The sequence below is a fragment of the Meriones unguiculatus genome, chromosome 10 (assembly GCF_030254825.1).
Source record: "Meriones unguiculatus strain TT.TT164.6M chromosome 10, Bangor_MerUng_6.1, whole genome shotgun sequence".
In the NCBI taxonomy this organism is placed as follows: Eukaryota; Metazoa; Chordata; class Mammalia; order Rodentia; family Muridae; genus Meriones; species Meriones unguiculatus.
This window is the reverse complement of record NC_083358.1, coordinates 70322327-70349278: the sequence shown is the minus strand read 5'-3', so window position 1 is coordinate 70349278 and position 26952 is coordinate 70322327. Positions and strand designations below refer to the sequence as shown.

At 38.5% G+C, this 26952-nt stretch overlaps 1 protein-coding gene across 3 annotated transcripts in view; it reads right to left on the bottom strand.

The window, feature by feature from the left end:
• Nucleotides 1-324: 324 nt before the first annotated feature.
• Nucleotides 325-26952, bottom strand: part of Bank1 (B cell scaffold protein with ankyrin repeats 1) — a 274453-nt gene continuing 247825 nt past the window's right edge. For 2 of the 3 annotated variants that reach the window (XM_060392659.1, XM_021656994.2), the window contains exons 12-17: nt 18264-18442; nt 16293-16356; nt 8481-8510; nt 2872-2924; nt 1465-1529; nt 325-1214 (exon numbers count right to left, since the gene is read on the bottom strand). In XM_060392659.1, the coding sequence (XP_060248642.1) occupies nt 1470-1529; nt 2872-2924; nt 8481-8510; nt 16293-16356; nt 18264-18442 (386 nt within the window). In that variant the 3' untranslated portion in view covers nt 325-1214; nt 1465-1469. The remainder of the gene's footprint in view (nt 1215-1464; nt 1530-2871; nt 2925-8480; nt 8511-16292; nt 16357-18263; nt 18443-26952) is intronic. The other variant, XM_060392660.1, reaches the window with a different exon arrangement.

Here is a 26952-nt window from a genome sequence, read left to right as displayed (position 1 = left end):
TGCAAGGTACTTGCCTCATGGTGCTTAAGCAACAGAGGCTACATGAGAGGATTGTCCCCAGCAACACACTAAAGCCCTGTATTCCACCCATGTTGATGGTTTACTCAGTGGATTAAACCATAGATTAGGTCAGGGCCATCATGATCTGATATTCCTATCACTCCTATCACTGTTTGGAAACTAGAAAAGCAATCATTTCTATTTGTCCTATTAAGTCAGTCCCATCTACTGAAATTAACTATATTTTTTTGTTTGGTAGTTTAAGATGACAAAAAGGAAAATTTAGTGGTCGATCTTGATAAATGCATTTTGGAGAATCAGAAATAGTTTTAAAGATTCATTTTATTGGTAGAACTTTACATGAAAAGTCAGTGTGATAAACTTCAGTCTAAGCTGATGAACTGCTTCTGAGAAATAGGTGGATGAAATCACAGGTGCTTAATAATAAAAAGAAACACAATTTGTAAAAGTTTTAATTTGAGAGAGAGAGACATTTTAGTAAAGACCCAGGGACAGGGAGGGTGAGATGAATGCAACCAGTGTGTGGTGCATACATGATCTGAATATCACATTGCACACCATTAATTAATAACGCCAACATGACTCCAGAAAACAACGTAGAGGGCTGAAGATAGGGTTTACTGGCAGAGTGCTTGCGTAGCACTGAAAAACAAAACATTATCAGCTATGGAAAATGTAAATAAAAGTACATTTCAAAGGCACTTGCAAATAAGAACTAATTAAAAGAAGCTATCTGAAAACACACTATAACAAGAACATTGTGGCCTTAACTGTGAGAAAGGCATACAGCAGATTGTCATATGAAGGAGCAAATATGTAATAATAAGTTCTTATTTGAAGGAGAAGGACAGTGGGAAGAATGATCTCTATAGCTTGGTTCCATAATGGTGCTAGACCACATTTAACTTTGATGAATTTTTTTCTTTAATTTTTCAAGATGGGAAAGCTAGGAAAAAGGTGTAGTAAAAATGAATGGATTTTCAGAGAATGCTATATGTCTCCATCATCTGTTATACCCATCAGAAGTGGCATAGTATCAAAATTTTGTGGTGCTAACACCCCCTGAAATTCAAAGGCATGCTTGTGTCCTTTATACAGGTGGATTAGCTCTGGAGACCAGGTACTCCGTAAGCAGGCTTACTTCATCTATACAGCAAAATGTTTGTGGATTCTTGAGTTTTAATTATAATAACCTGAAAATAAGATCACAGGAAATGGATTAGGAAATGATGAATCATCAATTAGACATTTATTACCTAGCTTGAAATCACCTCATCTATAAATCTTTCTAAGAAACATTTTTCTTCAGCTCAGAAAAACACATGTATTTAGTCTTTCAAGAGAAGACAATGAAACATTTAAAGACACCTATTTCTTTTAATGCTTGGTTGAAACCCCCAACACGCCCAGTTCAGGTTTCCTAAGAAACCGCTACTGTGTTACCTTCTTTAATGATCCTTCTTGCAGCAGAAACCAAACTCCTTTTCAACCTGGAGTCGAGCAGGAAACTACAAATTAATAATAAAAAGTGATAGAGAATTAAGGCTTTTCCATTTTAAGGCTCAACCTTAACAAGGAAACATGATAAAGCATAGCTGCCTTTCGTGGTCCTGGGAAAAATCCATTTGTAAGGTAAATGGCTGACAGCCCTGTAACTTAAAGGAAACACTCGCAGTAAAGCTCAGCTATACCAGACTCGTAGGCTTTAATTCCTTTTGATGCAGGATCTCGTTGAATCATCTAGGCTGACCTGGCATCTGATCCTTTCCTTCCTTGGCTTCTCCAGTGCTGGGATTAAAGACCTATGCACCACGTCTGGCTCAAAGTTTGCTTCAATTTTAAGGGCAAACCATTAACCATTGGGAATGTACACTCTTTTCTTAGCCAACATTTCTCATGTTTGCAAAAATGGATTTCATAAAGTAAGTATACATGTTTTGTATTTTAAGTATACATATATAGCTTAAACGTATATGTATTAAAAAGTGTATACATATATATATTTCAGGTTTTAATGAGGCTCTTTGATAAGGCATTTTGATAAACTCTTGCACTTCACTGCAGCCTCCAACTCTGCATTCCAGTGACTAAAGAGCCTATAGTGCATACTCTATAGTGGGCTGTAAAATCTAGAAATGCATGCACTTTAACTCATTCTTGTGTGAATGACTTTCCTAATGTATTATTTATCTGAAACAAGAGGGCTGAGAGGGTTACTACAACTTTGGAAAACTAAAATGATTTCATTAGAAAGTTTGCCAAGGACTTTTAAGCCTGTATTCTTAGCAAGCAATGCAAGGTCAACGTCACTCTTGAGCACAGCTCTCATTTCCTGTGTCACGTGTGCAGATAGGTAAAATAATGTGGGCTTCATAGAGAACATCACTATGATGTCTTGAAGGATCTTGATTTTTCATTTGTGGTCTCCCAGCCTAAGGTTCTTCTTATGCTCTTAGCAGTTGCTTATGTACGACTGAAATGCTACAGATTTGCTAAATCATTATTATGGGGCTATAAGTTTCCTATACATTGGCCAAAAGGACTATCATTCCAGAATAAAATTCTCGTTTCTTTATATTGTTAGAACAGATATATTCGGTTCCTCTCATATTTATTTTTCATGGACACACTAAATCTAGCCACACTGTTCCCTCCAAGAGTTTTATTTTCATTTTTCCTAAATTATAAATTTCCTTATGTCATTGCTCATGGATTTTAAACACTAACTTATCTAACTTTTCTGATTTACATTGGATTAAAGAGCAGACATTATGGGAAAATTTTATGTTCCCCAGCAGAGAAAGTCTTCCTTTGCATTAAAAAAAAAAAATTAAAATGGACACAACCTACCTTATTGTGGATGGGACTACTGTACAATATGTTTTCATTATGGACAGTATTACCTATAAATAAAAACTTTTACTATTTATTCAATTAATAACTTATAATAATCCATCTACTAATCAACTAAAGTAATACAAAGAGTAAGACACAGAAAATTATTAAACAGAAAACAACAGCATGTCAAGAGAGTACTGAGCGTCATTTTCATGCAGGCCGATTTGAGTTGAACATTAAAGAGTCAATTCTATTTAGAAATAGACTTTCAAATCCTAATAGTAACAACTGCTACCTCATTAAACCCTGTTGTTTTTCTCAATATCTGCTAGGACAGGCCAGTTGCAAAGCACAGGTTTCTAGGCTCCCCCAGTGGTAGCTTATGCTGCCCCGCTCTGTTACCATGAGATCCCCGTTTTCAGCCCAGTCACACCATGCAATTCTACTCCTCCCTCTCACAGTCACTGGTTCAGGCTGGTTGTTCAACAGCTCTCTACCTGGCCTTTAACTTCTAACTCTTCTTTTCCCTCCCAACATTTGTCACAATCATATGACTCACTTTGTTTAGTGTTTCACAAATTTAATTTCTATCAATAACTTATATTTTTCAACCATCAGAACTGAGTTCCATAAACCATTATCATTGTTTATAACAATGTACATGTACATGTCTCACTTACAAATTCTGCGAGGGAAAACTGAGACTGATTCATTCATGAGAACATATGAAAAAATTCATGCCACAAGAACACACAAAGAAGAAGTGGTAGGGGAATCAACTCTGTCCAACACAATCAATCAACAATCCTCCAATACTAACACAATAGGAGGAAAAGGATGACACTAATACAGCACCAAAACAGCAGGAAATAACAAGCTCCTCCCAACAATAACTTTAAATAAAAATGTTCTTAACTTTCTAATGAGCCACAGGCTGACTGGATTTAGAAACAAGATTCAATTATCTGTCATCTCCAAAAGTTCACTTTTCTAGCAGAGGCATCAAAAAACTAAGTGTGAAAGGATGAAAATCAACCTACCAATCCAATGGAGGCCATAAATAAACAAGCATAGCATTAATTATGCTTGCTAATGTAGACATGAGAACAAAACTAGTCAGAAGAGATAAAGAAGGCCCTTCCATATTAACAAAGGGAACATTCATTAAGCAGATAAAACAACCATAAATATGCATGCACTGCATATTGTGTGTTATACAATAAACACTAAAAGAAATAAAAGATCTCATAGGTACCAGCATAACAATAGCAGGAGACTTCCACTACTTTATTCTAATATTTATATAGATCTTTGTATTTATCACATCATATGACACTAATGAATTCTTCCATAACAAAAACCCTTTGGGACTATTTTTTTTTATCTTTTCAGGCCACAGTGGAATAAATAAATGTGCAGACAAAGAGCAAGAGAAACCTCAAATGATACAGATACACAGAGACTGAATAATGTTCTTTGGAATAGGTAGTGGAGCATTAAAGAGGTCAAGGACAAATTTGTTTTAAAAACCCAGAAACAACAACAAAAACCAATACTATACCCTACCACATTCTCTGGTTAAAGAAAGCTAAGTCAGTCCTCAAAGAAACTTTATAGCTATGAGCAAAAGAACAGAAAGAGAAAGAAAGGAAGAAAGGAAGAAAGAAAGGAAAGGAAGGAGAAAAGGAAGGAGGAAAGGAAGAGAGGAGGAAAGGAAGGAGGAAAGGAAGAGAGGAGGAAAGGAAGGAGGAAAAGAGGAGAGGAGGAAAGGAAGAGAGGAGGAAGGAAGGAAAGGAAGAGAGGAGGAAGGAAGGAAAGGAAGAGAGGAGGAAGGAAGGAAAGGAAGAGAGGAGGAAGGAAGGAAAGGAAGAGAGGAGGAAGGAAGGAAAGGAAGAGAGGAGGAAGGAAGGAAAGGAAGAGAGGAGGAAGGAAGGAAAGGAAGAGAGGAGGAAGGAAGGAAGGAAAAAAGGAAAGGAAAGGAAGAAAGGAAGAAAGGAAAAAAGGAAAGGAAAGGAAGAAAGGAAGAAAGGAAAAAAGGAAAGGAAAGGAAGAAAGGAAGAAAGGAAAAAAGGAAAGGAAAGGAAGAAAGGAAGAAAGGAAAAAAGGAAAGGAAAGGAAGAAAGGAAAAAAGGAAAGGAAAGGAAGAAAGGAAGAAAGGAAAAAAGGAAAGGAAAGGAAGAAAGGAAGAAAGGAAAAAAGGAAAGGAAGAAAGGAAGAAAGGAAGAAAGGAAAAAAGGAAAGGAAAGGAAGAAAGGAAGAAAGGAAAAAAGGAAAGGAAAGGAAGAAAGGAAGAAAGGAAAAAAGGAAAGGAAAGGAAGAAAGGAAGAAAGGAAAAAAGGAAAGGAAGAAAGGAAGAAAGGAAAAAAGGAAAGGAAAGGAAGAAAGGAAGAAAGGAAAAAAGGAAAGGAAAGGAAGAAAGGAAGAAAGGAAAAAAGGAAAGGAAAGGAAGAAAGGAAGAAAGGAAAAAAGGAAAGGAAAGGAAGAAAGGAAAAAAGGAAAGAAAAGAAAGAAAGAAAGAAAGAAAGGAAAAAAGGAAAGGAAAGAAAGAAAGAAAGGAAAAAAGGAAAGGAAAGAAAGAAAGAAAGAAAGGAAAAAAGGAAAGGAAAGGAAGAAAGGAAAAAAGGAAAGGAAAGAAAGAAAGGAAGAAAGGAAAAAAGGAAAGAAAGAAAGAAAGAAAGAAAGAAAGGAAAAAAGGAAAGAAAGAAAGAAAGGAAAAAAGGAAAGGAAAGAAAGAAAGAAAAAAAGGAAAAAAAGGAAAGGAAAGAAAGAAAGAAAGAAAGGAAAGAAATCTCAAATAACTTAATGGTATTCCAGAAGGGTCTTGAACAACAAGCTAAACCTAAATGCAATAGATAGCAAAAATAATGACTAGAGCAATACCAAAACAAAACAGGCACTATAAAGGGACAATACACAGAAAAAAATAAAATTGGTTCTTTGAAAAGATAAACGAGGTTGACAAAAATATCCACAAAGAAAAGCCCAGGACTGAAAAGTTTCACTGTTGAATTCAGCCAAACTTTAACAACAATATTTCTTAAAATGTTCCAAGAAATACAAAGGAAAGACAAAGTTTCATATCTATGAAGGCAGTATTACCTTAATGCCATAACTGAACATAAACATGGTAAAAAGAAAACTTCATTAGGTGTACAAATTTTAGTATGATTATCCTATATTATATGTCTAAATTCCACTTATAAGTGAGTATGAAGCTAAGCAAGAAGGGGAACCCAGGGTAAGATGCTCAGTCCTCTTTCAGAAAGGAAAACAGGATAGACATCAGAAGAGAAAACAGGGAACAGGACAGGAGCCTATCACAGAGGGCCTCTGAAAGACTCTACCCTGCAGGGTATCAGAGCAGATGCTGATTCTCATAGCCAAACTTTGGGCAGAGTTCAGGGAATCTTATGAAAGAAGGGGGAGATAGTAAGACCTGGAGAGGACAGGAGCTCTACAAGGAGAGCAACAGAACCCAAATATCTGGGCACAGGGGTCTTTTCTGAGACTGATACTCCAACCAAGGACCATGCATGGAGATAACCTAGAATCCCTGCTCAGATGTAGCCCATTGCATCTCAGTATCCAAGAGGGTTTCATAGTAAGTGGAACAGGGACTGTCTCTGACATGAACTCAGTGGCTGGCTCTTTGATCACCTCCCCCTGAGTCGGGTGCAGCCTTACCAGGCCACAGAGGAAGACAGTGTAGCCAGTTCTGATGAGACCTGATAGGCTAGAGTCAGAGGGAAGGGGAAGAGTACCTCTATCAGTGGACTAGGGAAGGGGCATTGGAGGAGAAGAGGTAGGGAAGGCAGGATTGGGAGGGGCTACAGTTGGGATACAAAGTGAATAAATGGTAATAAATAAAAATAAATTAAAAAGAAAAGAAAAATAAAACTTCAGATTAATTTCCTTGATGTATATGAAAAACTCACTAAAACTCTTACAAACAAAATTGAAAAACACATTAAGAAAATCAATCAAATACCATGACCAAGTAGGTTGTACTTTCAGTCTGGTTGCACACATATAAAAATCACTATGTAAAATATATCTTACAGATAAAATTGAGGACAGAAATCACATGATTATCTCAAGAGATGCAGAAAAGACATTTTATAAAGTCCACATACTGGAGAAATTAGAAATAAGAACATACTTCAAAATCATAAAAATATATACTATATTTGTTATATATTTAGTAAATTATATTTATTATATATCTTTATTATGAGGTATTTTGAAGTATATCTAAAACAAAGCTATAGCCAATATTATAATTAATATGAACAATTTGAAAGCATTTACTCTAAAATCTGAGGGATTTTTAAATATAGTATTCAAAGTGCTAGACAAACTAAATAATATAAAGATATAAAAAGGTTAAAATAGGAAAATAAGATAAATTATTCCTCTTCACAATATGACTATACCAACTCCTCCAGAAAACTCTGAGATCTAATAAACACATGGCAAAATGGTGAAGGATTCAAAACCAACAGAAATAAATCACCAGCTTCCATTTATACCAATAACAAAGTTTCTAAGAAAGATTTGGAGAAAACATTTCACAACCTCACAACAAACAAACAACAAAATAAAGAAAATCATAGGTTGGAATAAACTGAACCAAGGGTGTGAAAGGCTTTGTAATGAAAACTCTCCCCACCCAGGAATCCTCAGGAAAACTGTGTGTGCTCTCCTTCACATACATGTGGGTAGACTGTGAAACTAGAAAAAGGACTATGAAAGGGGAAAGACAGGTGCCGAGGAAAGGAGAGAGAGAATGTGCTATGAAAATGGAAAGGGGCTCCTGGGGGCGGTGCTGTATAATGGGGCACCATGGTAGGCAGAGAGAGAGGAGAAAGGTCAACAAAGACAAATCATGTTTGAAAATGCCATATCGAATACTCTGCTAATTAAAGACAAAAACAGATGAAGGCCGAGAGCTTAAGTTATGTGCCAAAGGACACAATTAATCAAATCACAAAGTCCCCATTCATCTGATCCTGTTTTATCAGGTATCTTCAGGACTGGCTGCAAAGCCCTCCTCTGTGGCCTAACAGGACTGCTCCTCCCTTTGGGGGTGGGGAGACCAAAGAGCCAGTCATTGAGTTCCTGTTAGAAATAGTCCCTGTTCCCCTCACTTTGGGAAACCAATTGGTTACTGAGCTACCACAGGCTACATCTGAGTGGAGGTTCTAGGTTATATCCATAAATGGTCCTTGATTGAATGGGGAGGAGGTCCCCCCTATCAGTGGACTTGGAAAGGGGCACGGTGGAGATGAGGGAGGGAGGGAGGGACTGGGAGGGAATGAGGGATCGGGACACGGCTGGGATACAGAGTTAATAAAATGTAACTGATAAAAAAATAAAAAATAAAAAAAGAAAAAAAGAAAAAAAAAACAACAAAAAAAAACAAAGTCCCTGTTCTCCATTATGATGGACACTGCTGGCTGCTACAGAGATATCTTACACTTATTTTTTATGTCAGATGGTTTTGCACATATACATGCGATCTATGCAAAGTGCACTGACATAAAACTTGTGGGTTTACATCAATTAATAACATTTAATATGAACTTTGTTATAGTTTAAATCCTTCAATACTAAACACTTACCACTTGGATGGTGCACAATGGTGAGTTTATCTAAAAGACAAAACAAAAACAATTTCATGAGGTTTGCTCAATATTTATCTTAAGAGACCTTCTTTTTATTGTTTGACTTCGGGTCATCAGACTTAAGGTGACTTAAATTTACAACATAAACTGAGAAGCCTAATCCTACCCTCGATATTACGCGACCCGAAGCCCGTCATTGCTTTTGTCTTTCCTGACACCTGTCCTGAGGTGTTACAATCTGAAGCCTGTTTGACCACAGATGGAATCCTGCTTTCTGTGCATTGAAATTTCTTTAGTCTGAAATACTCCATTTGTTTTAGAAACCTAAGTTGCTTTTCTTTCCCCAGAAATGGTTGTGTGTTATACAGTTTAAGCATTTCTAAGCATGCAAGCTGATGATTTGTGAAACAAACCTGTCAACTATGTGCCTACCAGTCCATCAGCTTTCCGAGACACAGAACAGCCACTCAGAACCCTTGTTAGTCCCTATGAGCATGCTATCCCTCACAGCCTCAGATCTGCTAGCCTTCTCTATACCCTAGCATTGCTTGTAGTAGTTTAGAAAGGCAGCAAAATCGAATCTTACAGCGTGCTCTACTTTATCTAGTACCTTTCACTCAGCAAACTGGCTGAGTTGATACTGAGCAGAGGAGAACTATTCATTTTCATTGTGTAGGTGGTATCACAGCACAAATAGAGGTACAATGTAATTATGTATGTTACTAGTTGATGTTCTGATTGTTTCCAGATATGATAAATCAAACTTCCATAGACTCTTTGAATATGTCTTTTTTACACTTTAGCATGTATGTGACCTTTTCAAAATCATTACATAGTTTGACCCTTCATCAGCAATCATGTACATCCAGTTCTACATTCTAAACTATACATAGGTTGGTCTGGCAGCCTTTTTTAAGTCATGTTCCTGGCAATTGTTCATTGACATCTTGTTGAAGCTCCTTTGTCTTTTTCCTGCATATTAATGATATCAAGCATTTGTTTGTTTATTTGGTTTTTTTACACAATTCTTGGCCATTTGCTTTTGTAAACTAAGATCTGGGTTTTAGATGTGTTTTAAGAGCTGGGCTGTTACTGTTCTTAGATCCTAGATGCAGACAGAATTACATATACATATATGATTATATACTCACTCATCTGAAATATATACATTAGTAGCCACGATTTGTTATCTTTTGCCTCTATATGTGAAAGCCCCCCATGAGATTCATATCAGCCTCCTTGTAACTTAGCTGATACTCCTGTCCACGACAACAGGAACCTGTGACTATTTGTAGTATATTTATATTCTACTACAACCATGTGGAGAAATGAACCTAGAGGAAAGCATATTTTATTTATCATTTTTTGTTTACTTCAAACTTGAGAAGATACGTTTTCCCTTATTTATACCCTTTTCTGACAGCCCTGTGTAATCCCATTTACTTAACTGTTTGTATTTCCTTTTTTTTATGGTCCTTATTCTTCCTACTCAGGTCTTGTTTATTGAGTATAAAAAATAAAATCATAATCTCTTAAAAGTCACATAGAAATAGGTATACTCTTTTTACTTTTATGGTCCTAAATTTTCCTCTGGTCTGCATTTTGATTCATTCTATAACTTTCAGTATTCTGTTTATAATAGCTTTCACTTCAGAAGAATTTTCTGTGATTTCTTATTTGATACAAGATGTTGGTATAAAGTTCTTTTGGAATGTTTACAATTTACTCTTGTTCATTCAAATGCTGATTTTTCTACCCCACTATCTGGTTTCAATCTGGACATTGCATTGTGATGATTTTGTAGACAGACGATTACATAAAGATAGGTGAAAACTTGAGAGGCCTACAGAATATGGTCTTTAAAAATATCTTCATTATTTTAAAGATTCTTTGACAATGAGACAGGTCACCTCCTGGCAGCGCCCCATCTACCTCAAAGAAGATGATGAGCATTGAAGAACCTCCATATGGAAATGGCTTCAAATGTGGCAAATGAGCCACTTGGGTAAAGAAATATCCTCACTTCATGACAGACAGAATCTGCCAAAATTGGACAAGCTTAAATGCAGGACAAGTTGACTGCTGAACTCTGCCAAGACAGGGTAAGCAAGTCCTAAATAGTTCCTGCTTCATATATATGTCTGTCAAAATATTCTGAGCCAGAAGACTGAAGATGATGCTGCAGCGTTATAGAGAGTTATGGGTGACTATTCAGGCAGCAAACTGTCTCTGTCAATTTTTTATTTTTTGGAAGTTTCTAACATTCACTTCCTATTTACTCTAGTACTAATTTTATTCCTTTTCAAGTCTCTGGTGGGGTTGAAGACCAAATAGTTATAGTTCCACAATTAAGCTTAAGCTGTTTAGAATTAAAGAAAAAATGTTTTCAGGTAGGGAATACATTAATTTAGGTATAGAATTTGCCAAGATAGGATAATCAGATACTTTCTGCTAAGTTGCCAAATGCACGTGACCTGGAAATTGCATATGTAAATCTTACCTAATAGTTTTCATAACTTTTATGCTTATTATTAAATTAAAAAAAAGGAGTCTTTTATTGGACTTAAAGGGGGACAGGTTGGTATAACGTTCTTTTGGAATGTGTACAATTTACCCTTGTTCATTCAAATACTGATTTCTCTCCCCCACTATCTGGCTTCAATCCGGACATTGCATTGTGATGCTTCTTCCAAGCATCACCTGTCTCAAGTTTGTGTAAACATGCCACCATGTGTTCTCTGTAATTGTCAATTAAACAAGGAGCCAGTGCTGTGCAATGGTGAGAGTCGGGTGGGACATCCTGGTCCGGAGGGGAGGAGAAGGAAGTGAGTGGGAGGAGAGGTCTTGGAACCAAGAGGAGAGATACGCCGGACCTAAGATATGACTAAAGCAAGTGTAGTGGGTGAAATCTGAATGGCAGGAAATTATGCGGGCTTGGAGGTTTAGGATGGAGTAACTGTTGCCCAGCATTGTGCTCCAGGTTAATTAAATACATCCTAGTCTCTGTGCACTGATTTGGGTATTCAACTGGTTTAGGAAGAACGGCTGCTTAGCTAAAAGATAAATCAATGATAAACATTAATAACCCACAACAACAGGGAATCATTCTGCATCACTGTATTTGGTTCTTAAATCTATTGGAATGAATCTGCAACACTTAGGGAGCCTTCTCTTAGCGTTTTGCTCTTCCAGAATGTAATGAAACTTTTTGATGGCTCAGCAGTGGTCCACCTTAGAGGCTGTCCAAGCAGAGTGCAAGCTCCGTGTTTTCATGCCTTATTCAGCACATGTCAAACTAGTTGAATCAGTTGTGATTCAGGTCTCTGCAACTTTGTTGATTTCTGTCATATGTTCGGCTAACTACTGAGAATAAAGTGGAAACATTTCTGAGTCTTACCAAATTTTGCTTCATTGCCTGTAACAATACTTACAACCATGCATGTAACATAAATGACAGAAACATCTAGGCTCTCATATCTTCCCGTTGAACCTTATTTCGAGCTAATGTATCTTTCTACCCCTGCCAGGGGTTTTATCTTTAGATTATCTTGTGGTGTATCAACAGGGCCATGATAGCTTTCTTGTCCCTTGGCCTGGTAGTAGACCTTCATTTTCTAGCTATCTTTCCTGTATTTAAAATAAATGTTCTTTTAAATGGTCTAAATTTAGTTGTTCTATTTTGTGCAGCATAAAAAACCATATTATTTTAAAATTAAGTGTTTAATCAATTTACATTGAACACAATTATTGATAGTATTCAATTTACTATCATTATTACTTTTATTTCTTGCATTTTTGCTTATCTATTTTGTTATATATCAGTCTCGCAGTTTTCATGGTTTATTCTTCAAAATGAAATGGTGTTTAATATTCTGACTAATTTCCTCTATTGATTTTCTAGGTTCATGTCTTTGTTATTTCTTTATGTATGTGAGTGTTTGCCTGCACGTGTAATAAATTCATACAGTTGTCAGATGGGCCAGAAGTTGTAGGCTACCCCGTGGGTGCTGGGAAGCTGGGGGGGGCGGGGCTCGCAGCTCCTTTGCAAAAGCAGCAAGTGCTCCCTATTGTTGAGCTGTCTCTCTCATCCTTTATTTTTATTTCGAAGTGGTTGTTTTGTTAACAAAGTATACAAGTTCAATTCCTCAAACTACTTTGAGATAACAGCCCTCCTTCCTGTTTTCTGCCTTACACTTCCTCTTCATACTTCCAATTTTAGCCACCCCTCCCTGTTCCTTAGTTGATTCTTCACATTCTATACTTTGCACTTTATCATTCATGTATAGAATTTTACCCAGTTCCACTCTGCCATGCCTCTGTTCCTTGTGGTATCATTTAAATATCTTTCGCCGTGACATGTTCTAGCCTATAACTTACGTACAAATTTTGCTTAAAAGAGTTGCCATTACAATAATTTAGCAAAATACAGAAAACAGTCTACAACAGTCTATAAACACCTCATTTACCTATTTTCAGTGTTTTTATCCCCTTAATGTGAATCTGAATTTATTTGTGTTTTTCCTACCTATATAAAGTTCCTTAACGTTTATTACATTGCATTTTTCTACAAAATCCTCTAATTACAAATTACATTTATCTAAATGCATGATTATTTCACCAAAAGTTTAAAGGATATTTTCTCTGGAAGTGTTCTTTTCTCTTTTTTGTAGCTCACTGAAGATGCTACCATACAGTCTTTAAGTGTTCATTGATTCTAACAATATATTAGTGAATATCCTTAATCTTTTCCTCTACATGTGATTTATCTTTTTTTTATAACATTGGGCAAAGTGTATTAATCCATCTTCATGTTTAATAGCAGTTAATAACAGTTAGTTATATGTGATATACTGATTTCATCTAGAAAAGTTTTCTTCTATTTTAACGTTACTTTCCATAATTTCCACTTGGTTATTTTAATTATTTTTTGTTATTTAAATTATTTCAAACATTTTCATGATGTTTTATTTTTGTCACTCTTTTGTCACATCTTTTGCATGAATTCCATATCGTTATATGAGATGGTTGAATGTTCTCTTTTATAAAAGTCAGCATGAAACTATATGTTTCTTACTATGGATGGCTTTCCTTTTTTTCACTATGTATTCCTATTTATTATTGTATAAGTTTTAGCCTTTTTTTTGGCTGGATATATCACTTGTATCCTATAGTTTCTATAGGATCTTGCTTCAGTACACAGGTTAGCTTCTGACACGCTTCTATAAGTTTGATTTCATTGCCTTTTTTTTTCAATATATTTTTTTCAATATTTACCAACAGAAATCTCCAAGTGTTGCATAAGGCCTGAGGCACAAACTCTGCTTCTCCTGTGGATTTTATAGTTTGGTTTTGGAAGTTGCCAGGCATGTCTTGAACTTCAGTTACTCTAAGTCAGGGTCATAGTCCAGCAGGCATTAGAGGGGTCTGGGAAGCGTTAAGATGGGGGCCACTCTGGCAGGTCAGGAGCAAAGGCTTTTCTAGTGGGCCTCTGCCTAGCTCTACTCAACCTTTCTCTGTCCCCCACTTCCTCCATTCAGGGCCCTAGAGGTTGCTAGCTTGTGCTCTTTGCATGGTGTTACATTGCACACACTTAGCTCATCTCTCAGCCACAGACCTAATTCCTCCTGTGTGACTCTGAGGCCACTCTTATATATACATACATATATATATATAAAGTAAGTTGTATTGTTATTAAAAATAAGTTTTACAGTTATTTCACTATACAGTATGCTATCAGGGGATGCATACAGATAATAAAAGCTTACCATAGTGAGACAGGTTAAAGTACGTATCAGCCTACACAGTTATCCATTTCTGTTCTTGTTTTGAGGGGCGTGGCATGAAGGATTGGAAACTATATATACTAATGTGGATCCTATATAGCACCTGCAACATTCTTTTTTTTTTTTACTTTACAAATCTTTCTTAAAAAGACTTTTTATTGGTTCTTTGTGAATTTCACACCATGCACCCTAACCCACTAATCTCCCCACCCCACTTATACCAGATATGACCCGACCTCCCCTCTCCACAGCAGAGGTTGATTGTGAGCCAGCTCTGAGTACATGAAAGGGAGAGAACAAAGAGCAGGCTGACTAGGTCAGGAACCTTGCAGGCCCAGATCCATGGCTTTGAATTGGCCCAACCCAACATCTACCCCCTCAGTGAAATGCTGGAGTTCATGAAGAGATTGGTCCTACAGATTCAAGGATATCACAACACAGGGCAATAAGAGGATATCCAAGAGAAATCCCACTGAGGTTCCAGTATTGATAAAGTAGCAGATGCATAAGGCCTCATACCAGACCAATAACTTATTGCAATGAACATTTGCAAGCAAAGTGTGGACAAAGGGTATACTGTGGAACACACTATGATACACTACAGCTTCCACAATGAGATGTTTTTTGTTTGTTTTTTTTTTTCTTCCATTGGAGGGGAGGTTACAAGGGCTGAGTCTGCTCTTGTTCAGTTCAGTGCATACCCAAAAACCACTTGCCTCAACTCTGATCTTTTCACATTATCAAAGTCAGAGGACTGACTCGTCTTGCTTTCATAGGATCAGCCACTGCTCTTTTGGCAAAGACATGGGCCCTGGTTAGATTCCCTGCGTGAGTCTTGCCTGCCTCTGAGAATATAGACTCCTTATTGTACACTTTCAAAGTTACTTGCTTGTCTCTGATCACTATTAGTATTTTGTAAAATGGGAGTGTGTGTCTGGTGCTGTTTGTTCCACTGTGGCTAAGAAAGAGAACTATTTCTTTGTTAAGCCATTGCTGCTGACTTTTGAATTCAAACAAAAATGTGTGGTAGAATCTAATTGGTGTTTTTTTTTCTAGTTTCTCAAATCCTATTATCTTATTTATAGATTATGAATAAAACCTATCTACTATGGCCATTATAAGAAACATTAGCATTCAATATGCACTTTTTAGATGTGATAGATAATATTTTACATAATATTTTAGTAAAATTTCTTATACAATCTATAATTTTATAAGTTGTTTTATATGGTGTTCTTTCATTTAATAATGTAAGTTTGTAGGTCTCAGTTATATAAAAATATATCCCTTGCTTATAAAGTTAACTATTTTACAAAGTATATTCTTAGCTTAGAAAACATTTGTAGGAAGGCTTAAGGAATTCTCTCTGGGAAAATAAATATGAACACAATAAGACAAAGAGAATAACTTCCACACAGTGGCTCTCCACATGATATACAGTCTAAAAGCTATATTGTTTTTAATTTTTGCAAGAGAAAAGATTTGGGAAAAGAGTGGCCATATAGTAATGAAATAACTTCCTTTCAATTATGAAATTTATTTTTCATATTTGGAGAAGATCTGCTGTCTTAATGATATTGGGTTTGTTAACCCTGGGTGTTTCCCTAGCCCCAGGCCAACTCTTAACTATTAGCCTGGGGAAACCTACACTGCCAAGAAACATGAGGTTTTGAGAGAAGGCCAAGCTGAGATCAATAAAATGACCCAGTGTGGAAAGTTGTGAGACCTAACTGTCTAAGAATGACCTACCTATTGGAACAAGATAATCTTATTTGTAAGTTACATGCAATCAAGAGGAATAAGTGAGCACTAGTTGGTCAGTCTGGGTCAGCAGAGCCCTCCCGGGTGGATGTGTGAATGCTCCTGCTTTGCAAAGAAGGAGCGAGAGAGAGTAAGTCTCCAGCTCAGAGATTGGGAAGTGAGGAACTATGTCCTTTTGAACTGAAGTCTGTTGGAATCCTCCATTCCTACATTTTTTTTACTCAGTCACATTACCTCTTTAGAGCAGTGGGCAACTTTGACTCACCGTAGGCAGTTTCACCTTCTGGCCTTTTCCCAATAATGTTGTCTCGCAGTTGGCGTAGCTTTTCCTTAATGAAAGCAGAGAACACAGAACCAGGTCACAGATACCGAGATTTAAAACCTTGGCTTTCTACATGGTATAATTCCTGTATGAAGTAGCTGTAAAATGGTAACATCACCCTGTTTTGTAGAGATGGAGACTGAGGTGCAGGGAGCCTATCTTCTCTAAATCAGTCATGAATCAGGATTGGAAACAGACCTTAGTTGCATGCCCACACGTGTGTGACCTCCACTGAGGGGAGAGCTACGCCAGGACACTGTTTGAGCCTCTGTGTGGTATATCCTTTCCTGGGATTCTACTTCTAAAAAACAAAGGGCCCAGGGGAGACTGCAGAGAACCTAGACTCCCTTTCTCAGAAATTTGTGATCTTTGTTTTTCAAATATTCCGCTTAGCACATTGATTATTATTTCAGCAGAAATGAAAAGCATACTAGCACTCCATAAATTTTCTTAAAGGAAAACCTAAGAGCAGTTGTTTGTCCTCAGGAAGGCCTCTTTCCTGGGGGTTATTTTCATGGCTTTGCAGATATTCTGAGTGCAGTTGCGTGCCTTGGGAATGTCAATGAGGAGGGTGAAAGGCACGGCCTTCAGCTTTGTTACCACCTCTGCCTCAGGGCCAAAGAATCTATAAAGTATGGGGGACTGTAAGCACATGTATGGCTGCATTGCCTCAAATGCTTCCTCATGGATATAAACACACAGACAAATAGAAACAACCAGGTGCTTCAAGAAATGATTAGGGATGTAATTCCTCAGAAGGTGCATTACACTAAACTGAATTGCAATCTTTATTTTATTTTCTTAAAGGGTTGAGAATAATAAAGCATATGTGATCCCTGGGAGCAAAATGAGTTGTGTGGGTTTGCACTTGGGCGCATTTTACCCCATTTTAGGATTAGAGTGACTGTCAAGGTCACAGTATTGATAAGGATGGAGAAAGGATGTTGTCGCTCTGCTCATGAGCAATGCATAGGTTCAGAATGCCACCCTTCACTTTCTTTAGCATTTGTTTGGAAAAATAATTGCCTTTGATTAGTATTGTGAAACCTGGACCATTTTCAACCATAGACTGGCAACCAGAGCTGCCCTTCTAGGCAAGTGATTTCTGATAAGCTATGATCTCAGATGTGTTTGGAAAGTCCTCCCGCCTACACTGCTTTGGCCAATATGCCATATTGTTTGAAATTTCATCATAGTGACTCATTTCACTATTGTTAAGAAATTGCATTGTCTTTTAAAGTAAAAATGAACTTTTGGTAGAAGTAACATATTTGGCTAATATTAGCTCCCTGTATTTTATCCTAACTTAGCCTACTAAATGTGTTTAATAAAGCAGCTACCTGAGAACTGGGTTTTAAGGTAAGGAGGCTTCCTGCCATGGAAAATAATAGAACAGTAAATTATTTTAGGAGTGGGAAAACCACAAGGTAAGTTGAATATGGCAGGATACCTCTTACTGAAAATGGCCAAGATGGTATAGGTGACATGTGTTATAAGCAGAAAGAAGTTAAAATTGATCATATTTAAGACAAAATGTTTGATGTGACATCAATTATGTTTTGTTCCCTTTGAGTCCCTTTGAGTTAGAATGCTAATCCCCTGTTACTTTATGGATGCTTCATCTTAAGTTCAGCGATGAGATAAAAACAAATGTTTTCTGCACTCGGGGTGGGGATTATAAGTTGATTTGGCATCAGCTTTGATGTATAGATTACAAGGCTGAGTTCACATAAATGAACTAAAGAATGCAAATTTTGGAGATTATTGTCAAACTTTTAGTTGACTGTTGCAAACATAATTTTAGTGGCTAGTTAAAAACAATGGAACGGTTTTCTGTATTTCTTGTGAAGACTAAACATTTGATGAGTCTACGGGGATCCATAAGTGAGGGATTGTTTCAGAAAATCATATTACCTGCTGAATCATTTCCAGACCGCTCTTTCCCATCTGCCAATGTTTAAATTTCTCTAGAGCTTCATCCACAGACATTTTCCCATTCTTGACTTTCTCCTGCAGGAGGATCAGCTCTTCCTGCCCAGTGGTCAGATAACCCCTTGCACTAGAGAAAGTTGGGTCCTCTGTCCGTGCTTTATCTACAACACAAGAAGAGGGCCTTAATAGGAAACGAATGTTTGAACCACTGCGATGAAAACTCTCTCCACATAATAATTGATTATTGAATTTTCACAGTTGAAGAATAAGCTAGCATTAATTTTTTTTTGTTTCATTCTTTTGAGACAAGTTATCACTGTGTAACCCAGGATGACCACATACTTAAGATACTTCTGTCTCAACCTCCCAAGTACTGAAACCTTAGGCCTGTGACACTACATTCAGACAGGAGAAAACATTTAATGAATTGCATCTATCTTTTGGGTAAAAAGAATCATTTTCTCACTGTAAACAAAAGGGCCAAGTAAAAGTGATGTGCTTTTGTAGAAAGTGTCATTCTCTCACCCATTGTCACTATTATCATTTTGTGAGAATGAAAATGAGATCCTGTGGATGGAGATTCCATGGTGGCTGAATAGAGGAGTTCAGGGCCTGCCTCCTCTTCCCAGAGGGAACCAGAGCAAAAGATGATAGCTCTACCTTGAGGTAAGAGACTGTCAGGGAGCTGTGAGCTTCATCCAGGCAGAAACTAGACGCTTTGGAAACCTGAGACTACAAAGCAGGATAAGAGCAGAAGGAGACAGCAACTGCAACCCTGGCTGCCCAATGGGAGATGGGGACATTTCAGAGGAAAACGGGAGTGGAAGAGTTCCAGCAAGGCTCATTAGCACCGGCACTGGCAACCTCAGCTCCTGCAAAGTTTCGCTGTTGTCATCAGCATGCAGAGCATCTAGGGAGTTAACCTAGAGCCTACACAGTGGTTTTTTACTGGAGGAAGAACCCCTATCTCCCTGCTGCTGTATCATGATGCCATCATGTGAAGGCAGCTCCTTGTCTAAATTACACTGACCTCTAGGGTCAAAGACCTGTGCATAATCTGGTACCTCATAGCCCTACCACATTAGCAAAGGGGATTGTATATTATAGCCTTATAGACCCAACATGACCTGGCAGAGCACAGGAGGCTCTAGACCACAAACTCTTACACTCCAGGAGACAAAGTATATGACAATAGCTACAAAGTTGGGGCAGGGAAGATACCTAGGAACAAATTTAAGAAGCTAAAAGACCCACACAAATGAAAATCACAAAACTTTCAATATATATTATAGAGAAAACACTGCAGCATGAAAAGTCCATGCTTGTTCCTGGGTTGGAAGAAAGAATGTTATAAAATATCCATAGAAACCAGAACAATCTTCAGGGCCAATAATGTTGCCATCAAAATACCAAGGACGTCCCTTGCAGAACTAGAAGAAAACGCTAAAATGCATGTGAAAGCAGACCCCAAGGCCCAATCAGAAGTTATCACATTCAATAAGCTAAGGCACAGCATGAAAAAACATCCACATGCTTCCTCCCACATGGGACTGCTACAGAAATGCATTGGAGGATAGAATTTCCAGCACTACCTGCTGGGAAGCAGTGGAGAGGACAGACATGTGGAGGCTGATGAATGGGCACATAGCTAGAGAGATCTAACAAATGGCAGTGTTCTACAGAACAGTGAGGGGATGAATATAGCATACAATAACCTATTATGTGCTTCACAAACAGCTGAAGAGGAGGAGGCTGAAGCTTCCACATACAAAGCAATAATAACGAAACAGAAACATTAATTCCCCTGGCTTGATCAGTACATAGTGTATATACACACTGAAATATCGCACTGTTCCAAAAATGACTGTAATTATCTGAAGTATTTAGGGGAAAGTGACTGTTACTTCCTTGCCTCGCTCACAATGCACTGTACACACCTATCAAGTCCCATAAACTTCTAAAGGTAACTGGATAAATTGTAACAAAGATACTATGTGGACAAATGACTTAGTCTAGGGCCTGCCACATATAAAATTTTAATGTCAGTAACTTTAAACATTTGTTGAAGAAACACTATCTCTAATTTTGAGAAAAAAAGATCTCAGTAAAAAAAAAAGAAATCTAAATGTCAGCAAAAGAATTATTTTGGAGGTTGCCATGTTTTTGTTTGTTTGTTTGTTTTGTATAACACAGAAGAGTAGAGAGCCCCGTGTCCTGTGCAGATGCCAATGGAACACTGAAGGCTGGTATGAGATGTGGGGGATGGGGTGGGGAGCCTGCTGGCAGGACACAGGCAAATTTATTTGCCCACTGTGCTGTTCAAAAACAAATAAACCCACATGTTTGTGGGGAGGCGATGGGAATTTCAGACCATCTCAATCTCTGTTACCAAGTGACAACACATTCGTGTTGCCTGGTTGGCCTTGGGACTCATCCAAGATCACAACTTCTTGTTTACATATTTCCATTAAATCCAACTTAATTTATTCAGGCTGCCACTTCTGAATATGGCCAGTGCAGAAAGACATAAAACTATCCTGTTCAGCTAGAGTTTATTACCTAGCCCCGGACTGCCCTCCCTCCGCTAATCTTTGGGAATCCTTCTTCAAGAAAGGAAGACACTGGACCATCATTTAATCATAATATCAAAGATTTTAGAGATGGGGGAGTGGTGCATCTGTCTAGCAGTGTGGTCACTGATGGAACTGAAAATGATCTTTCTGGAAGGAGGACATTTTAAGCTCTAGGCAGTACTCTTAATTATCCAAAAGGTGCCAAACCAAGGCTGTGTGGACTGATCTCTAATGCCCATTTCAGTCTTGAGAAAGCCTTTCACCATGAGTCAAGGACCATGAACCCTGGAAGATATCCTTGCATCTACATCGTCTCCATGGCTAGGCATTCCTGGAGGGAGCTCTTTAACTTTTCAGAAGTTAGTTTCCCCAGAACTGACAGATTCTCCACTCTAAATCTTCAGGAATGACAGACGATGGAATCCAAGGACCGATGGGGACTGCAAGCTAGCACAAGGGCTAACTGGTTGAGCAGCACAAAGCACAAAGAGCTGTTGAGATCTTGTTTCTTCTACCGCTTGCTATTCGTAGGCTTTCTCACAGATTCCCGAGATGTCACTTTCTGTAGCTTCTAAGTGCCAGCCTGCCAGAGCAGGAGGGCAGTATCATCATTAGAAGCTATACCGTTTAGCTATCACCACACTTCTGCCTTCGCTTTGCCTAAGCTAGAATCCGTTTCTATCTCCAGCAACCCAGGCAGCTACATTTTTCTGTGTTCACAGAAGGTATCTCTAGGAAAGCATTCCCAGAAAAGTGCCATTTGCAATTTTGCTTCATGTGCAGGTTTCCCTGAGTTAAAATACAGCATCTGGAGGTGTAAAGAGGACTCACAGGGTAACGGTACCTAACACCAAGCGGAGGAAAATGAATCCTATCCTTGAGACCCATGTTGGGTAGAAGGAGGGAATGGACTCTGGAAAATTGATCCCTGACTACACATGCACTGTGACACTCCTCCAACACATGCAAATTAGTAAAGAACTGAATCCTTTTAGTAATATTTGTTTCAATTACCCTATCTAATTTTAAATTCTTAGCTTTTAAATTGTAAATAAGATGACATCAGGGCAGAAGAGAAATATGTCTTGGTCCTTCTCAATTACATAAACACGCCAGAAAACAAACGCAATCAAAGAAAAAAAAATAATGTTTTCTACCTCAAGTCCTCACAGGGAGCTGCTTGTAGACAGGCTAATTTTCCACATGCCCGTGTTTCCTTCTCATATGAAACAGAATAAAGCAGCTGCCTTGATAAATTATTATTAGGCATGACAAGCTCCAAAGAAAAATGATCTGAAAACTTTGCTACTTTCTCATTCAAGGTAGGCTCTTTATTCTAAACGCAGGGCCTGTAATTTTTGGTGATGTTGATAGTTTTTATTATTATTATTATTATTATTATTATTATTATTATTATCACATCCAGCTTACCACTTAACAGAGGTGGTGATGGAAGGTTTTTCTCCCATGCAAATTTTATGTTTCTGTTTACTTTTAGATTAGCATGTTCTTTTTTTTAATATGATAGATAGGTGATATATACTTTTTTATTTTATTAATTACACTTTATTCACTTTGTATACCCCCCATAAGCCCCTCTCTCCTCCCCTGGCAGTCCTACCCTCACTCACCCTTCTTCACACATGCCCCTTCCCAAGTCCACTGATAAGGGAGGTCCTCCTCTCCTTCCTTCTGAGCTTAGTCTATCAGATCACATCAGGAGTGGCTACATTGTCATCTTCTGTGGCCTGGTAAGGCTGCTCCCCCCTCAGGAGGAGGTGATCAAAGAGCAGGCCAATCAGTTCATGTCAGAGGCAGTCCCTCTTCCCATTACTATGTAACCCACTTGGACACTAAACTGCCATGGGCTACATCTCTGCAGGGGTTCTAGGTTATCTCTATGAATAGTTCTTGGTTGGAGTATGAGTCTCTGGAAAGACCCCTGTGTTCAAATTTTCTGGTTCTGTTGCTCTCCTTGTGGGGTTCCTGCACTCTCCAGATCTTACTATTTCCTACTTCTTACATAAGATTCCATGCACTCTGCCCAACAGTTGGCCATAAGTCTCAGCGTCTGCTTTGATAGGCTGCAGGGCAGAGGCTTTCAGAGGCCCTCTGTGGCAGGTTCCTAGGTTGTTTCCTGTTTTCTTCTTCTTCTGATGTCCATCCTCTTTGCCTTTTGGGATGGGGATTGATCATTTTAGTCAGGGTCTTCTCTCTTAATTAGTTTCTTTACATGTACAGATTTTAGTATGTTTATCCTATCTTACAGGCTCTAAGAGCAGCAATCAATAAATGGGACCTCATGAAACTGAAAAGCTTCTGTAAAGGAAAGGACACCATCATCAAAACTAAACAAATGCCTACAGATTGGGAAAGAATCTTCACCAACCGTTTATTGATAGAGGGCTAATATCCAGTATATATAAAGAACTAAGGAAGCTGAATAGCATGCTCTTTATATTATTTTCATCATAAAGCTTTTGTCATACTGCCAGCTGCATGTTTGAAACCCGTCGTCACCTGACATAGTTCCTTTTAATTTCTCTTTTTAGTATCTTTTTGTTTGATTTGAATACTGTCCATAGAAGCAACAAATGACCTATCATGTGAATATTTGAGTGTGTGAAACAGGTCAGAAAGCATTGCACTAAAATACTGTTGGTGAGTGGCTGGCTAGAATACGTTTTACTATCTTGGTCCTTGCAGCGCAGGCACTGCAATAAGAAAGAGGTTCCCCACACTGTAACGACCTTTCTGGCCCGATTTTATCTATTCTTTTCTCTCCTGTTTCACGTTCCTCACCCTCTCTCTCTCTGCCCATCTCTTTTTTTCTTCCTTACTTTCTTCTTCTTCTTCCTCCTCCTCCTCCTCTTTGTGTGTGTGTGTGTGTACATCCATAGGTGTACATATGTGTAGAGGCCAGAGGCCAATGTCAGATCTCTTCCCCAAGTGCTTCTACACCTTGTCTTTTGAATCAGTGTCTCTTGCCAAATCTAGAACTTTCCATTTTGGCTTAGATTGTATGGCCACACCCCCTACGTGTCTTCCTGTCTCTGTGCTCCTATCTGCTATCACAGATGTGCTTCTCTACCAACCTTATATGTGGGTGGCAGACATCTAGTGTCAGGTCCTTGCTTGTGTAGTACACATGTTACCCACTGAGCAACTCCAAAGCCATTTCTTTTCTTTTTATGGCAAAACCATTAAGACATGTTGTATACCACATTTTCACAGCAAATTAATTTATAACATTGCAAAGAACTCCTTAGCAACAGGACTTAGTCAGTGGTCAGATTTAAACTTGGCTGTTCTCTCTCTCTCTCTCTCTCTCTCTCTCTCTCTCTCTCTCTCTCTCTCTCTCTGTTGTTGTTGTTAATGCATGTGAGAACTGATAGGCAACCAAACCAAGCTCTACACGGGTCAAGTTGAGAGATACGTGGACTCACGCTTTCCTAGAAATGTTGCACCACTGTCACCCGTCGAGAAGTGTCCTTATGATTACACCTTTGACAGTATCACATTACTTAATTTAAAATAGAGGGATTTTTCAGTCATTGTTGTAGTGCCGATTATCGATTTGAGAGTACCTGGATGCACCCAGGAGGCACACCCCCTGGCACCCCTGTGAGGACTTATTTAGATTAGGTTCACCTCTGGTGGGCCCGTGAGGAATTATATTGCTAAGGTTAAATGACCTGGAAAACCCACCCTAAAGTGGAGAGTACCATTCTCTGAGCTTGGGTCCAGGGCTTTCTAAAAAAAAAAAAAAAAACAAGCGTGACTGAGTACTGGGATTCCCCAGTCCCTTCTTTTTGGCTTCCTTTTTGACTGTGGATACAATATGAACCACCTTTGGCAGAGTACAGGGAATCATAAGAAAGAAGGGGAGTTAGTCTGATGGGGAAAGGATAGGAGCTCCACAAGGACCAAATATATCTGGGCACAGGGTCTTTTCTGAGACTGACATTCAACCAAGGACCATGTATGGATATAACCTAGAACCTCCACTCAGATGTAGCCTGTGGTAGCTCAGTAACCAATTGGTTTCCCAAAGTGAGGGGAACAGGGACTATTTCTAACAGGAACTCGATGACTGGCTCTTTGGTCTCCCCATCCCCGAAGGGAGGAGCAGTCCTGTTAGGCCACAGAGGAGGGCTTTGCAGCCAGTCCTGAAGATACCTGATAAATCAGGATCAGATGAATGGGGAGGAGGTCCCCCCCATCAGTGGACTTGGAAAGGGGCACGGTGGAGATGAGGGAGGGAGGGAGGGAGGGACTGGGAGGGAATGAGGGATCGGGACACGGCTGGGATACAGAGTTAATAAAATGTAACTGATAAAAAAAATAAAAAAAAATAAAAAAATAAAATTAAAAAAAAAAAAAAAACAAACAACAATATGAACCACCAAAGTTTCTGTTATCTTGACCTGCCTGTAATGATGGACTCTCAAACTATGAGCCCAAATAAACTCTTTCTGGTTGAAGATGCTGTTGTTAGGTGATAGAAGCTTTGCCTTAGTTACAGCAACAGAAAGGTAACTAAGAGTTTTATTTTCTTTATTTAAAAAAATTCTTTATTATTATTATTTATTACAATTTATTCACTTTGTATCCTGGCTCATCTCCTCCCAATACCACCCTTCCTCTCTCCCCTCCCCCATGCCCCTTCCCTAGTCCACTGATGGAGAAGTCTTCTTCCCCTTCTCTCTGACCCTAGCCTATTGGGTCTCGTCTAGGACTGGATGGATCCTCTTTCTCTGTGGCCAGGGGGAGGTGACCAAAGAGCCGGCCACTGAGCCCATGACTAAGACAGTTTTTTATTCTTCTAAATTTTTCTCACATTGCTGGTGATTATCACAGCAAAGTCAGATCTAATATGACATCTGAAGCACCATGTAAGGCACTTTGATATTACACATGACAAGTGACCTACCTTTCTTTTATTTTCCTCAATAAATGGCTCTTAGCTGTTCTTAATTATTCATCTATGGATTTAGAAATACCTTTGCATCTTGTTTCTCTTCTGAAAAGGCAAAAAATCATTGAAGCACATTTGGGATTTCCTTAAATCTTTTATTTTAAGAAGAATTGAGACTAATATTCCCAATTCAAAAATAGCATTCCTCCGGACACACATATGCATGCGCAGAAATGCGCGCACGCGCGCGCGCGCACACACACACACACACACACACACACACACACACACACACGTGCGCGCGCGCATGCATATACACAGACATACACACATACTCTGTATGTGACAATTTTAATTGTCAACTCAACATAAGCTAGAATTACCTGGCAAGAGAGTCTCAGTGAGGGATTAGGTAGATGAGAGCGGCCTGTAGGAATGTCCGTGGGGCTCTCTTGGTTGTTAATTCATACGGGAAGAGTCAGATTGTGGGAAGGACCGTTTCCTAAGCCTGGAGTCATGGCCTGTCCAGTGGATGCTGAGCACCAGCGAACAGGCTGTTTCTTCTGCTTTGATTATGGGTGTGACATAGCTAGCTGCTGCAAGTTCCTGCTTCTGGACATCCCTGGTGGAGAACCAGGAATCGTGAGCTAAGATAATAATCTCTCTAACTTGTTTTCTATCAGGATATTTCATCACAGCAACAGAAATGAAAGTAGGACAGTCTGTGTTTTTGCATACCATACTGATTTTTTTCCCTTCAAATTAGTTATTTGAGGGTTTCATTGTAAGTACTGATTTTTCTTCTTCTAATTATTTACTGGAGTGTTTTATACAATATGTTTCGATCATAATCACACCCCAACCTTTTCCAGATTCCACTCCACTTTCTGTCTCTTCTTTTTCTTTCTTTCTTTTTTCTTTTTTCTTTCTTTCTTTTTTTTTTTTTACTTATAAGACCATTATGTGCTTTCAAAATATTCTTGATTGTATGGTCTTTCAACTGAGTGTGGTCAGCCTACCGGGGGATGCATTCTTAGAAGAAAACATTCTTTCCCTCTCTCAGCGGCTAAAGATTGCCAATAGCTCCACGCTGTGGATGGGATTGCGCTCCCTCCTCACCTCTGCTCTCCATGCTGGGATTTGGTCTAGCTTGGGCTTGCATAGGTTTTGTGCCCTCTCT